Below are 14,956 nucleotides of genomic sequence, written 5' to 3' on the forward strand. Positions count from 1 at the left end.
GGCAAATTTTAGAGGTGAGCCATGAACCAGAAGTCCCAGATGATGGGCCAGGCATGGGAGTCAGTCAAGAGTAGCACAGAAATGTTCCAGGACCAGGCAGACTTTGTTACCAAGGCAAATTCCTAGCCCAAACAATAAGCATATTAAACCCCTTCCTATCTAATATGACCCAATGATGGCTAGCCTCGGTGGACAAAGCTAGTCCAGAGCCTTCCTTCCTGCTAGGATGATGTTCGGTGTAGCAGTGGTGAGAGTTTGGGAGCTGCTGATGGGACCAAAGATTCTTGGGTCTGTACCTGGGAGCACCTGACACTGACTCTGGTGTTGGTAACCTGATGTCCTTCTGAAGTTTTGGACCACGTCTCCAATTGGCCCCAGCCAGCATGGTCAACAGTCAAGGAAGATGTACGCCAAACATCTGGAGCGCACTAGGTTGGGGGAAGAGTGGTTGAATTCCTAGCAGGCCTTCTCTCTCTCTCTCTCCCCACTACTGCCAAACACATTATTTGTCTTTCCTGCCAATTTTATAGCAATTTGGATGACACAGTGGCAAATCTACTCAGAGGGATATGGATGCCTGAACTAAGAAGATAATTATCTGTGGTGGGTGGTGTTCCTGATGTTTCACTTTGGGGTGTTGTCTTCAGATATTTTAAACCGGAGAAGATTACTGACTGACAAATATTTAGAAAGTAAGGTTTCAAAATAGGCAAGCAAAATGTAAGAACAGAGGATTTTGGATGGGGTGGATCTTGACTATGAGATGGTAATAAGGTTTCTTTCTTTCTTTAATAATAGGAGTTGGGTAAGTGTCAACTTCCCTAAGCTTTGTAAAGATATGAATGGGATCACCTGGGCATAATTTATTAATGAATAGCATTTGTTTAGTCCAGTGGCTAATGTGTGGTCTTGAACAAAAAACACCTGCAGTAATGGTCATAAGCAAAGGCCATCACATATAGATCCAACCATATCAGCCCAGACTGGGGCAGTCATCTTTATGGAACCATCCCTATCAGTGCAATCCTGTGAATGTAGAGTCAAAAATAAAATTCACTGTTTTTAAATTCACTTACTCCCAGGTACATGGATTTTAGCTTAATAATTTGGAGCTCAATAAGATGCACGCAGTCTCATTCTGTGTCCAAATCTGAGGAATGGATCTGAAGTTTCGGAAGCAGCCCAAAGTTGGAGGAGATTGCTTTGCTTCAAACAAGGTCCACAACTCTTTGAAACAGGTTGCCACTGTACAGGTTGTCCAGAGCAGATGCACACCCTAGGAATTTCTGCCATTGTGGTACTCAATGCAGTGGAGATACTGTCTTATTTCCCCGATGATATTGAGGTAGTGACCTTGTCATCAGCCAGACTGCTGCATTAGTACATACTTAGGGGCACATCCTCTGACAATCGCTTCTTATCACAATGAAAAGATAGCCCAGGGATTTCTGCAGGTAAACCACAGACACAAAACCAAAACTCCTAATCTTATTGGGCATTAACAAATTATGAGTCATGAAGACCAGTGATTTTTTTTTTCCTTTGATGGTTAAAGCCATGTCATTGGGACATGACTATACAGTAATATAAATACCAGCTGCTCACATAGAGTTGTGAGAACAAGTTGACTTCTAGATTTTTCTTCAGCCAGCCTTGAAGCAAAGCAAAGGTAAGACTTGGGGTGCTTCCATTTTGGGGCTTAGCATTGCAAATGGGTTCCTGAGTTATCACATGTGGCTTGTTGACAACACGTGTTTATTTGTTTTCAGCTTAATGGATTTTCCTTGGTAATTGAAAATCTGAATTGGGGAGGGAGAGATACAGGGTAGCATTTTGATGGCAACAACACTGTGTGCTCACTGCCAAAAAGAAGAGCTTTTCATGCATTGGGAGCATCGATCCCACAATAATCACCCATCTGGATGCACCCAAGGATTTTAGTGCAATTTAGAGAGCCTAAACTACTTGGATGTGTCATAAATGTACTCTACAGGTAAAATTACATATATTCGTTACATCTCATCAGGGCTGGCATCCAGGTTAGACTCCAGCTATGAGCCAAAATGTATATCTAGTAGTCAAAAAGTAACCTGAACAGCTGCTTCCGCTAGAATGTCATAACATTACTAAAATATATTGCTTTGGTAGAAATAAGTAATTAATTTCAATGGGATTTACATCCAAGTAAAATTTTATGCATAAATTGTCCTTGAATACATTGGGGGGGGGAGTGAGGTCACACACTTTTTTTTATAGAAATTTTTATTGGTTTTTCACCTTTTATAAAGACAAATACACACAAAAAAGACAAAAGACAAAAACATGTATAATTTCAGAAAATCCTACTTTCCTAACCTTGTTCCCTGACTTACCCCCACCCCCCTTCATGCATCCCAATTCCCAGAATTGTGTCAGCAAATTGGTATTTCTCTTCTTAATCATCTTAAAATTACCTCTTTTATAAAGAAAATTAATTTTTTTCTAAGTTGGACTCAAGTTCTCTTCCATTGATTTCCCAATTTGTCTTAAATAAAAGTCATATTAACTAAACCCTAAGGTCTTGAGTGTTTTTACAATTCTATTCTTCCCTCCCTCCCATCCCCGGTTTTCGTCCCTTCCCAATACATGTCCAAAATATCAGTTCTTAGCCTGGGTTCCTCACGTCCGAGGCTTTCAAGTCTCTTTCAGTCCCTCTCCGCCGGTCTTGTTGGTAATCCTTTATGTCGGTCGTCGAATCTCGAAAAAATTCTGTCACCATCCAACCATATTCTCTTCCCACAAGGACATTTGGAAACAGCTGCTGGAAAATTTCCACAAATTCTGCATCTTCAGAGTCAAAGTCAAAGTGGAGGCCCCCATCATATTTCTTTATTTTAAGTTCCTGTGTTCCATAAACTCCCGGGGCCTCCTCCTTCATCTTTTGCATCTTTCGCAGATTTGTGGTAGATGTAATCCAAAAGTCTCCTTGTTTATATTCCACAGATGTCAGCTTCTGGTTGGTACTTTCCAACTTTACTTTCTCTTTTTCTTGTTTAGTCTCTTCCACTTCTTTAGATATCATTTCCAATTCAGCTGTGGATTCTTTCTCATCCAGGTCCTCAATACATTCAGCAGAGCTGCTTGTTCCAGAAGTCAAGGTCATGAGTTGTTTATTCATAGCCAGACTCTGCTCTTGTAAGATTCCCACCAGATGAAACATTCTTTCGATTTCCACTAGTAACTTTCCATCCACAGCCATTGTAATTTCACAGAATTCCCCCTAGAGGGAATCTGGTTACTTGGTAATCTTTCTCCAACAATCCTCCAACTTATTATTATTACTTTGTTTCCAACAATTTTAACTCAATTGTAACTCATTTTAGTCCAGAGGGATCTTAAATAACGATTTTTCCACTTAAACTGTCCGTTTGACAGCTTTGACAGCTGTCAAACTCCGCACCTCTTCCACAAGCTCAAAAGCAGGACGCTCCCGGGCCCGGGAGGGGGGGGATGTTTACAACAGAAAGAAAGCTTCCAACACTCCACTCTCCAGCTCAAAATTTCTTTTTGCCAAATCTTGGAAGTTAATGTCTTTTTCAACTTACCCCACAAAGGGTAGGCACTCCAGCTTAGTTCTTATATCGTTGCTTTAGATCGTCTGCAAGAAGGGGGGGTGCGGACTTCCTTTTAGCACACACCCCGGTCGTCTCAAATTCACGGGATAATATTCATAAAGTCCAATTCCGTTTTACTCACGGGTTATTCTTTTCAGTCCGAATTTCAAGGAAGGGAATCAGCGCTCTCCAGTCATGGCTCGCGGCTTCGCTCAACCGAGGTAGCGATCGACTCTCAGCACCACGCCACCCTCCGTATCCTCTCCGCAGCCTTTAAAAAGGCTCTTCGTGAATCGGGGGCGCTTAAGGTGCCCACCGAGTCTTCAGTCCGCAGGCTTCAGCGCCTGCGGTTTTTGAGGGTCCCCGCGTCGCCGGCGCGGCAAGACCCGTCCTCAGTTGAGCCGATTCCCTCCGCAGCTCGGAGGGAATCCGCCATTTCCAGATCGCGCCAACCCGGAAGTCCCGAGTGAGGTCACACACTGGCCATGCCCACAATATCACAGTTGTTGCCAGCTCTGTCATTCATTGGGTGGAAGTTCTGAAGGGTAAATGATGTGCATTCTGGAGGAACCTATTTGTGTTCTAGCCAAACCCAGTAGACATGAAGGACTGGGAGTGGAGCCAGTGGGTCGTGAGATGTTTGGGTAGCAGCAGCACATGTGGCTCCCCTCCCCTATCTCCACACAATCTTGGATAACCTCTGGATAATTTTTGTAAAGAGTTCTGCTGACTACCTAATCTTTAGCAAGCTGGGGGGAAAACCCTGCATCAATTGTTCCTTACTTATGTTGCTTCAGGTTCTTCTGCCACAATGAAACTGCTGATTTGTCTTTCCTGCATTCTGAGCATAGCAGCCGCTGTCCCAGTCCGTGTAAGTAGCACTGAACCTGTGGAATGGGGAAACCTGTCAGGCCAACTATAGCTGGAATCTCTTTGTAATACAGTTGTTGCGCACTGTAGCAACATCACAATGAGATAAAAATAAGTAAAGGTGGTGGGAGATGTCAAAGAGATAATCAGAGCCATTTGGGCTGCTAAACACATGACATATTTCCTACTCTGGGTATCACTTCTGCATAGAAAGTTGCAAGCGTGCCACCACATGTGCATTTTGCCCAGTGCGCATATAATGGGAAAGCCTGTTTCATAGGCTCTTCCAATCTTGTGTATGTTATACAAACAGCAATTTATCACACTTGAGTTCACCATTTCAGAGATGTGTATGCCCCAAATTGGCATTCATGGAATAACCAACTCTGTATACTGATTATATAAACAAGTCCTGGCTCATATGAAGTGGTTGCCTCAATCTCCTTCCTTCCTTCCTTCCTTCCTTCCTTCCTTCCTTCCTTCCTTCCTTCCTTCCTTCCTTCCTTCGTGTTATGCCAGGCACCAGACTCTAGATGCTGAATCATCATCTTCCTTTCCTTACACCAGCTGCCCCTCTCCTCCTTTGCTCAGGGAAATGTCTCTGGGCTCAGAGACATGTTAGGGAAGGCTGAGGGGTCTAGACACCTGAAATTCATTTTTGAGCTGGGCCAGCGTTGCCCAAATGAAAACAAGTGACAAAAGAACTGTTTGGAGAGGTAGAAGCCTCCATGGGCTGCAAGAGGGGTGTCTGGAGGCATCATGCTAGGGACTCTGGCCTTCTCCCAGCAAACTCTCATTGACCAATCCATGGGCAAGGACAAGTTGTGCCTCCAGCTGCATTGTGAGATGAGGGAAGAGAGAAGAATTCACATGGGAGGTGACAGGAACCTGAGGAAATGGGGAATAAAGGATATGTGGAACCTTTGCTTGGGTTCTAGAGGATGGGATGACCCAATGTCATCCTGTGAGGATAAAGCATGAAATCCAACCCACAAAACACAAAATCTAACCCTGGTTTTATTTCATATGTTTTGACAGCGGTCAGCAAGTGGCAGTGCCAGCAACGAGGTAAACCGTCTTGTGTATTTCTTAACTGTTTTAATTGTAATATTTTATTGTTTGTTTTATTGTATATTTTAATTCAGGATGGTAAGATGCCCTCAATGGATTTGTTATTGTGTATTTTGATTGTGCATTGATTTTATAGTTGTATGCCACTTAGAAGCCTTTCTGGTATATAAAATAAAAATTATATCAATAACCTTCTGTGTGCAAGAGTGTTAGTGCCATGGAAACAATATTAAAAGCACACATTCTGGAAGATGCTTTTGATTTCTGGCAGGGTTTTTTTAAGAGCAGCATGAATATGTTTGCTTGTTTGTTACCTTAATTTTGACTCCACTATTTTTAGGGCAGACCCTTCACAAGGCCGCTCCCCAAATTTAGTAAACTTCGTATATCAAACAGTATGAGGGTGGGTGTGGGTGTGGGTGTGGGTGTGTGGGTGTGTGTGTAAAAGCATAAAGCCATCAATCAAATACCAACCAGAGCAAATCAGTTTTCAAAATCTGCTTGATTTTGATAGGCTTCTGATGATGACTGATCTCATGTTCACCAGGATGCAGGCAGCCTTTCGAGCAACCTGGTCCTTAACTGCTCAGGGTTTAAAATATCAAAACCAGCTCTTTAATATAGCCATGCTGAGACTGATAGGAGTTGTTCTCTGCAAGATCCAGAGAGCAACAGGTTGAAAAAGGCCAATATACATCGAGCCTCAAAACACACACACAACCAATTAAATTGGAACAGAATGGGTGTCACATGATCCCATAAGCATTTTGACAGCTGCTTTCTTAAAGGCAGCCCTGCAGAGAGAGCATTACAGGAATCAAGTGTGGATGTCAGCAGAGTGTGTTCAAGCCACTTCCACCACACTTGCGGTGTTGTCTGTCTCCACCTTCTGTTTCTCTGTTTCCACAGCGCCTTCCTATCATGGTTCCTCAAGTGCCTCCTCAGGTTCCTCCTCAGTTGCTTCCTCAGTTTCCTCCTCCACTTCCGGCACAACCATACCCACCTCAGATTCCACCACAGCCATACCCACCTCAGGTAATACCAGCACAGCATGCCTATGCTTGTGGCAAGTACTAAGTTCATTCCTTCAATGGCACGAAACCCATTCACCAAAATGAAGAGCTATGCTTCTGCATCCCTGGATGCCTTGCTCCCCAAACAGGAAGAGCCTACTGATGGCAGGTTGCAAGAGGGTGGTCTACATCATCATCTAGAGGCCATTTTAAAGGGCGCCATATTGTCAGGCTGGATTTGGATATTACCTGGGAGCAACAAGAGATGGTGCGCAAGGCTGCTCCTGACTACTGCTTTGTTGTGGGCAGCCGCGCCAACTATAGGGGTTGGAAGGGGATTCGGCCCCCTGAATATTTGTGGGCAAGGGGCTGAGCCCTCCCCCCAAATATTGAGGTCATGTGTATGACTGAAGGAGCGTCTGCACCCCCATCATTCTACCTGGACACTGAGGTCCAGCACCGAGGGCCTTCTGGCGGTTCCCTCACTGCAAGAAGCCAAGTTACAGGGAACCAGGCAAGAGGGCCTTTTCGGTAGTGGTGCCCTCCCTGTGGAATGCCCTCCCACTAGATGTCAAAGAGAAAAACAATTACCAGACTTTTAGAAGACATCTGAAGGCAGCCCTATTTAGGGAAGCTTTTAATGTTTGATGTATTACAGTATTTTAATATTTTTCTGGAAGCCGCCCAGAGTGGCTGGGGAAGCCCAGCCAGATGGGCGGGGTATAAATAAATTATTTTTTTATTATTATTATTATTATTATTATTATTATTATTATTATTATTATGACTTCACAAGATGCTGGGCCACCTTAATGTGGGGGGGGGGAGTCAGCACCCCTAATTGTGGGTATATTCTGCAGCATGCTCTTGATACAATAACAGTGCATTAATGCTGCCTTAATTCTGCTTTACAGTCATACCTCGGGTTACAGCTGCTTCAGGTTGCGTTTTTTCGGATTGCGGAGTGCCGAAACCCGGAAGTACCTCAACGGGTTACTTCCGGGTTTCGGTGGTCGTGCATGTGCAGAAGCGCCAAATCGCAACCCGTGCGTGCGCAGACGCCGGTTGCGAACGCTGCGGGTTGTGAATGTGCATCTCACACAGATCATGTTCGCAACCTGAGCGTCCACTGTACTTTGTTCTTCAGTGCTTCTCCAATACTACTGCCTTATTGCTGTCGGGGCAGGTGGGGTGGGGTGGAGTGGAGAGTTATAGCACAACAAAAGAAAGACAAAAATAAACCAGAGCATTTGTGCTGTAAAAGTTACAGAATCTCAGCAGGCTGTTGCAGGATATGCACTAATCGGAAATGGAGCATTGTGACTGCCCTGGAACTTTTTGTGGGCGCAAACAGTATTGAGAGCAAGATCTCGTATGAGCAGCCCAGTAGCATGAGCATAAGTCATTATGAATGCAGGATAAATAGGATGTCTGGAGGGGATCTTAGTAACACTGTGTTTTCCTAGGCATTGTATTCAACTCATTTATACACTAAGCACATTTTTATTCTACCTTCAATTAAAAATAAGACGGTGATACAGTATACAATAAAATACAATAAAATATGCTGCTGTAACATCCAAGAACTGACATACATATTTCTAGTATGAGGTTGGTTTGATGTTGGTTTGATGCTGTTCTGTTATGCATAGAGCCCAAATTACTAGCCCTTCCTTTAGCTGATTCCTGGGTGGCATGAACACTTCCTAAAACCCTTATAGAATTGCTATACCACCAGATGGCACCATTGTTTCAAACAACTGCAGTTCTCAATAAGAACCTTGGTTTTCTTCGCCAAAGTCTGGTGTGTACTGTACACAAGGGGGAAAATGACATTTCATGCAGCTGACCGTTTTGTTGAGAAGATGCCTTAGCAACTGGACAGAGACATTTAATGAGGGGGATGTGAATAACAAGATAATTAAAGTCACATGTAAGTAGCCGTGTTGGTCTGCCGTAGTTGAAACAAAATTTAAAAAAATCCTTCCAGTAGCACCTTAGAGACCAACTAAGTTTGTTATTGGTATGAGCTTTCGTGTGCATGCACACTTCTTCAGATACCAATAACAAACTTAGTTGGCCTCTAAGGTGCTATGGAAGGAATTATTATTTTATTAAGATAATTAAAGGCAAAAATATGTTAGCGCGATTTGTTTCATGGCCTTGTTTATTTTACAGATGATCCCGATCTATGTGACCTATGATCCAGCTCAGGTAACTTCTTGATATCCATGCATGGGAGAATTCTAGCACAGAGGGGGAAAGCAAGGATTCAGACTGGGGGCTAGGTGGGAAATCCTGTGATGAGTGTTTATATTTTGAAGATAAACCAGGTGAAGGTAGCCGGCGGGTCTTGAACCCTTGGTGAGTTAGGGACTTTCCCTGCATCCAAAGACAGGCACTGGTAGACTGAGCAGATGAGACCAACACTGAGTCCATGAGGGTGGTTTCTGCCCATGTTGTAGAGCAGGCTTCCTCAAACTCGGCCCTCCAGGTGTTTTGAGACTACAATTTCCATCACCCCTGACCACTGGTCCTGCTAGCTAGGGGTCATGGGAGTTGTAGGCCAAAAACATCTGGAGGGCTGAGTTTGAGGAAGCCTGTAGTAGAGGGAAGTGAGGGGCAGACGGGGCTTGTCAAACTGGGAAGGGAGCCCACCTAGAAGAAGGAATACTCTGTGCATTGATCAGTGTGTGTTAGTAATTAACCTGCTTTGCCACAAGGAGGCAACCTAGATAGTGTAACCCATCAGATTTTTCTCAGTTTTGTTTTAATGTGTGTGTTATTTACCGTTGTGAGTCACTTTGAGTCGCTTTTGCTTTTTTAAAAAGTGACTAATTTAAATATTGATATTGAATCAAAACCAACTATCTCCCTTGTTTTCGCTTAGGGTTTGCCCTCTATTCTCTCCAATCTGCCAGGCGTGGTAAGTTCAAAATTCTGCTTGCTTTCTATACCACCACCTATTTCAGACTTTCATAAGCAGCAGCTGTGGTTAACACTCAGATTGAGTAAGAAATGAGAGTTCAAGAGTGAAATATCATCCACAAGGTAGTTCCTTTGTTATCTCCTGCCATCTCTCCTATGGTTTCACCAGTCCTTCTTTTTTTCTTTTTAATAAAAAAAAGTTCACATTTTTGAATGTCTATGCTGTTTTCCAGCCTGTTTTCCTCCTATCAGAACCAACTTGTATGACTCTCCTGGCTGGGGCTGATGGAAGTTTTAGTCTAGAACATCTGGAGGGTGTCAGTTTGTATGCACTTCCATACAAAAACTCATGCGCATTTGATCAAATGAACTGAAAAATAAATATACAATGCCAATTCTGGCTTAACCTATTTCAGAGCAGACTTCTTTGTGGGGATTCAAAAGAGCACTAATCAAGTAAGGTTAGTTTCGATCATTGAATGAGTGCATTTGCAGCATAATACTCAAAACCTCTCTACTCAGAAGTAAGCCACATTGAGTTCAATGTTATACCTGTTTACCAGGAAGGAAAAGTCCCTATGAACTCAGTGGGAGTTACAGCACTTTCTGAGCAAACATGGATAAGATTGCATTGTGGAATGCCATTTACTTTCTCTGGGTTGCTCCCCAAATCTATGAAATTTAAGAGATGGGAAAGGAATAAAATCCACCAAGAGAGCAACACTTCTCGTCAAATTCTGCATCGGTGCTGTAAATACTTTAGGTAAAGTGAATGATCTCATAGTTTCCTCATTGCCACCACATTATGGCAGCTCCCAGATATAGAAAACCACCATTTGAAACCAAGCTTTATATGATTGAATGAGGTCCCTTCTCTTTAGGTGAACCCTGGAGCTGGAGGTATTGGTGGCCCATTTCTGGTAAGACAATTTACTGTTCATCATTATTACTAGATTGTAGCACAGTGGGGGGGGGGATATCTACACTGCACTGTGGAAATCGGCCCATAATGTTCACCAAATAACCGTGTGACTGACCTCTGTTACAAGAATGCAGTGTACTGATTTTTTGCCTCTCTCTAGATCCCTTATCCTGGAATTCCTGGGGCGGTAAGTTCATTGATCTTCATTGCATCATACTTCCATAGTCAGAGATCCAAGGGGAAACTCAGAGGTCTTTGAATGATTGCCTGATTATATGAGTGGGTTTAGGCCATTGCACTTAATGAAAGGTATCCTGCAATAGAAGCAGGGAGAGAAAGCCCTCAATGTTTGTGGGGGAGGTCATGGGCACATTTGGAATTTTGAAAAAGTGGCTTCCGTGGAGTTGTTACCTGTCAGAACCAAAAAAAAACATATATGAAATATGAAGACATATTATTTCATTATTCGCAACTTTTAACATATTTATGATCTCAATAAAAATTAACAATACACAGAGTGTTTCATTTAAAAACCAAAAGGCAAACAAAATCTTCAAAATATTTTATAGTGCTCTGTTTTGAATTCCAAAACACTCTAGAAGTTTCCAGTTCTTCAGATTTATTGGCAAACAGTTTTCCTTGCCCTCACATAAAGGTAAAGGGACCCCTGACCATTAGGTCCAGTCGTGACCGACTCTGGGGTTGCGGCGCTCATCTCGCTTTATTGGCCGAGGGAGCCGGCGTACAGCTTCCAGGTCATGTGGCCAGCATGACTAAGCCGCTTCTGGCGAACCAGAACAGCGCACAGAAACGCCGTTTACCTTCCCGCCGGAGCGGTACCTATTTATCTACTTGCACTTTGACGTGCTTTCGAACTGCTAGGTTGGCTGGAGCAGAGACCGAACAACAGGAGCTCACCCTGTCGCAGGGATTCGAACCGCCGACCTTCTGATCAGCAAGTTCTAGGCTCTGTGGTTTAACCCACAGTGCCACCTGTGTCCCTGCCCTCACATATACATGCTAAATACTTTTATTGAATTCTGCAAGATCCCAAGAGTTCAATATACCAAGATCATAGCTTGTTTTTACTCATAATTTGACTATATGAGTAGGGGACATTTATGTTTTTTATAAGCATGAGACTTTTACGTATATTTGGGGAGTGTAAGATATCCAGCAAGTCAGGGGAAGTTGAACAGAGAGAAAGCTTGTTTTCTAGAGCTGGTGATAACTAATCATACTGAGTTTTAGGTTGTACCGGTATACCTTTCCTAGTCCTAGAAATAAATTTAATTCATGCTCAGACAATGCTGACCTAGATGGGCAAATATAAAAAATATAAATAGAGAGCTTACACTGTGCCGTCATGCAGGGATGGGTAGGAAATGGGTTGAGATCTACTGCGGATATCTGAGTGATTTGAAGTAGATCGGCAAGGATTTCTGAATTCAATTATTTTACAGAATACCCCCTCCAAATATATATACTATGCTAAAATGAAGAAAACCGTGGGCAGGTAGGGCAGTAACAAAGAGTTTGGAAGAACAAAGGGTTAGGAAGAACTATAAGCTCAGAGCACAGTTCAGTTTGGCACTAAAAACAAATTCCTGGGCTCAGAAGTCTTTAACTCTTAAGTCAGGGGTCACCAGTCTCTTGGGGTCCGTGGACACATTTGAGATCTGGTGAAACTGTTGCAGACCACATGCAATGGCCACTACGACCTATTCCATTGGCTACAGTGGAATACTACTTTCAAGTGTAATTTCAGAAGTGGGAGGGGTACCTTTTGAGTACCAGGGAAGGTACCTGGTGGTGAATCAATGTTTTTTGCACATGCTCTTATTGGTGGATTTCAGTTTCTGGGTGCGGGAAGTGGGTAGCAAAGAAAGCAGATTCCTTTCTGCCTGGTATCTGCCCACACCTTTCTTGGAGGATACCAAGATTTATGTCAAATGTTTTTCAATAGTCTTACTGTCTTACACATTTTTAGGGCTTCCCACCTATTGTGGGGGTAAGTAGTTTTATGCTTCTATTGGTACTAAGAACAACCAGCTGGAGTCTGCAGGGGGCTGGTTTGTGCCCCCTCAAAAATGTGCACCCAGGGCCACGGCCTCCCTGCTTCCCCCACTATGCCCCTGCCTACCGAAAAGGTTCAGTTTCTATGCCCCTCATCCACAGTCATGCTTGCCCCATGCCTTTCCCAGGTAAAACCTATTCGTTAGCTCAAAATCGGAGCAAAAACTCAACTTGCCATTTGCTCTGAGTGGTAAAGAATGCCCCCCCCCATGGAGATAGCAACGGGATAGGAGGGAAAGCTGGGATAGCTCTGTCAGTAGAGCATGAGGCTCTTAATCTCAGGGCTGTGGGTTCAAGCCCCTCATTGGGCAAAAAAATTCTGCATTGCTGGGGGTTGTGCAAGATGATCCTTGTGGTCCCTTTCAACTATTCAGTCCTATGATTCTATGTCCTAAGGGGAGGAAGCCTAAAGAAAGCCTAAAGCATATGCATGAACTCCCAAAGGCTTTCCCCAACATCTCCTCAAAAAGCATAACATGGTATTATGAACAAATCATGGTTTATGAATGAGCCTCAGGGCTGAGTACTCCCCACTCTCCTTCCTTCATGGCTTGTGTTAAGCCAGAGTTCCCCATTACATCTGAACTGATGAACTTTAACTGAATGATGGGATAAGAAACCATCCAGGGCTGTGGTGGATGAAGCTTTAAAAGATCATCCACACTGGGACAGAGTTTTACCAGGGACCAGAATCAGACATTGGGAACAAGTGCTGTCTACATACTTTCTGTATAAGAACTTTTAACCAATGAAACATTACTTTCTTCAACAGAAATAGCATCCCAGCTGATACGGTATGTACCAAATGTTTTGTTGGCAAATTCCATTTCATATCATTTATAGCTTTGCTGCTTTATGAAATGCTTAACTGTCAGCAAGCCAAGGCACAAGGCTTATGTTTAATACTAGTATGCCAAAACCTGTACAGCATCCCGTCATGTGTGCCAACTTCCCTCACTTATTCAGGACACATTCCAGTGAATGTTTAAAAATGCTTAAGGCTACAATCCTATTCCATATACCTGAGAGCAGGTTTCATTATATCCCCAAGTAAAAATGCATAAAATTGGGCTGGGTGCCCCATGGCTTTCAGTGAAACAGAAACCAATGGGATTTTCAAGGACTTTGCTTGGCTGAATTGGAGAGCAGATTTGTAGCGCAATGAGACAAGTGACCAGGGCCAGCCCAAGACATTATGGATGTCCGAGGAAAACCACAAAAAGGCACCCCCCTCCCTGCCAGGGATGTAGGCATGAGTGAAGATCTACATCAGGAACAGGAAGAGAATAATGATCTACATCTGCTGCCCCTGTGGGTCCTGCTGCCTGAGGCGGTTGCTTCACCTTGCCTCATGGGTGGGCCGGCCCTGCAAGCTTGTAAATTTCTGTCACACATCAAATCAGACTATTGGTCCATCAAGCTCAATATTGTATACATTAACTAGCAATGGCTCTCTAGAATTTTCAGGCCGAGGTCTTTTTCCTAACCCTATCTGGGATCTTCTAGGTACAAAGTATATGCTCTACTACAGAGTGAAGCAGAGTAGATTGATGGGATCTTGCAAAAAAAAGAGAAAGTTGTTGCCTATGCTTTTTAAACCCAGTTTAAGAGATTCGTTCAGCTTCAAAGGAGAATGTTAGCCGCTTTGAGACTCCTTCGGGTAGTGATAAAGCGGGATATCAAATCCAAACTCTTCTTCTTCTTCTCTTCTTCTCTCTCAAATCTGATTTTGTATTCTAAAGGTGACAGCAAGAACATGAAGGATGTGCTCCATGCCTGCTTTTACTTCCCTGCTGCAGTCTTCAAGCCACATTTGTATGCATCTTGAATGGCAGTTGTTTGCTTTAAATGGCTATAAGTAATAGTAAATTTCTTTTTTTGACAATGATACATCATCTGTCATCTCTTGTGTAGAATTGTTTTCACCTAATGCAATATAAAAGCATCAGCTTGTAATCTAAGCAGTGTTCATATTTGATTGGGTAAATGTAAGCACTGAGAGTTCCATTTTGAAATTGTCAAATTTTAAAAGAAAAGACCACGGTTTTAACTATGAGTTTAAAGTTCATTACCACCACTAAAGATGATAAATGTATGAATGCTGCATTGTGTAACACATAGATAGAAATGCATAAATTTTGGTTTGCTGCTCTGCCTCAGTAAGTGATTGAAATGTCTCGCTTAACAGATTTCAGTCAAATAGGTCACTTTCAATTAATTGTGTTTTAATTCCATTCCAAGCAATGGGAAAAATTAGTTATGTCTAACTTAAGTCCCACGGTACTAAGATGTAACTAACAGTACCCAGCCCACAATATCTTTTATGTTTCTTGCTGGAAAATGGGAGGGGTATTCCCTTTAAAAATTGCATGAATAAAGAATACGAATGAGCACATCAAATTTATGTTTATGGTCTGTTTGGAGCAGAATCAACACACATCACAATTTTTCACACCTCAGTATTTTGGGTTTTTCTCTTCCAT

At 42.9% G+C, this 14,956-nt stretch overlaps 1 protein-coding gene across 1 annotated transcript; it reads left to right on the forward strand.

Annotated features, from left to right (window-relative positions):
* The first annotated feature begins 1,613 nt into the window (after positions 1-1,613).
* On the forward strand, positions 1,614-13,265 carry LOC308594360 (uncharacterized protein). The gene is made up of 10 exons (XM_081207486.1): positions 1,614-1,669; positions 4,391-4,464; positions 5,502-5,531; positions 6,444-6,569; positions 8,726-8,761; positions 9,438-9,473; positions 10,357-10,395; positions 10,558-10,584; positions 12,388-12,408; positions 13,246-13,265. Exons 2-10 carry the CDS (start codon positions 4,405-4,407, stop codon positions 13,249-13,251), a joined length of 381 nt encoding a protein of 126 aa, XP_081063612.1. The 5' UTR covers positions 1,614-1,669; positions 4,391-4,404; the 3' UTR covers positions 13,252-13,265.
* Positions 13,266-14,956: the final 1,691 nt, after the last annotated feature.

The sequence above is a fragment of the Podarcis bocagei genome (genome assembly GCF_964188305.1).
Source record: "Podarcis bocagei genome assembly, chromosome: 9".
NCBI lineage: Eukaryota > Metazoa > Chordata > Lepidosauria > Squamata > Lacertidae > Podarcis > Podarcis bocagei.

What these genes read in the sequence shown, in the direction of transcription:
- LOC308594360 (XM_081207486.1), top strand. Translation starts at nt 4,405, where the DNA reads ATGAAACTGCTGATTTGTCTTTCCTGCATTCTGAGCATAGCAGCCGCT. An exon ending in TGACCTATGATCCAGCTCAG is followed by an intron (nt 8,762 to 9,437) that starts GTAACTTCTTGA and finishes GTTTTCGCTTAG; the next exon opens with GGTTTGCCCTCTATTCTCTC. An exon ending in GTATTGGTGGCCCATTTCTG is followed by an intron (nt 10,396 to 10,557) that starts GTAAGACAATTT and finishes GCCTCTCTCTAG; the next exon opens with ATCCCTTATCCTGGAATTCC.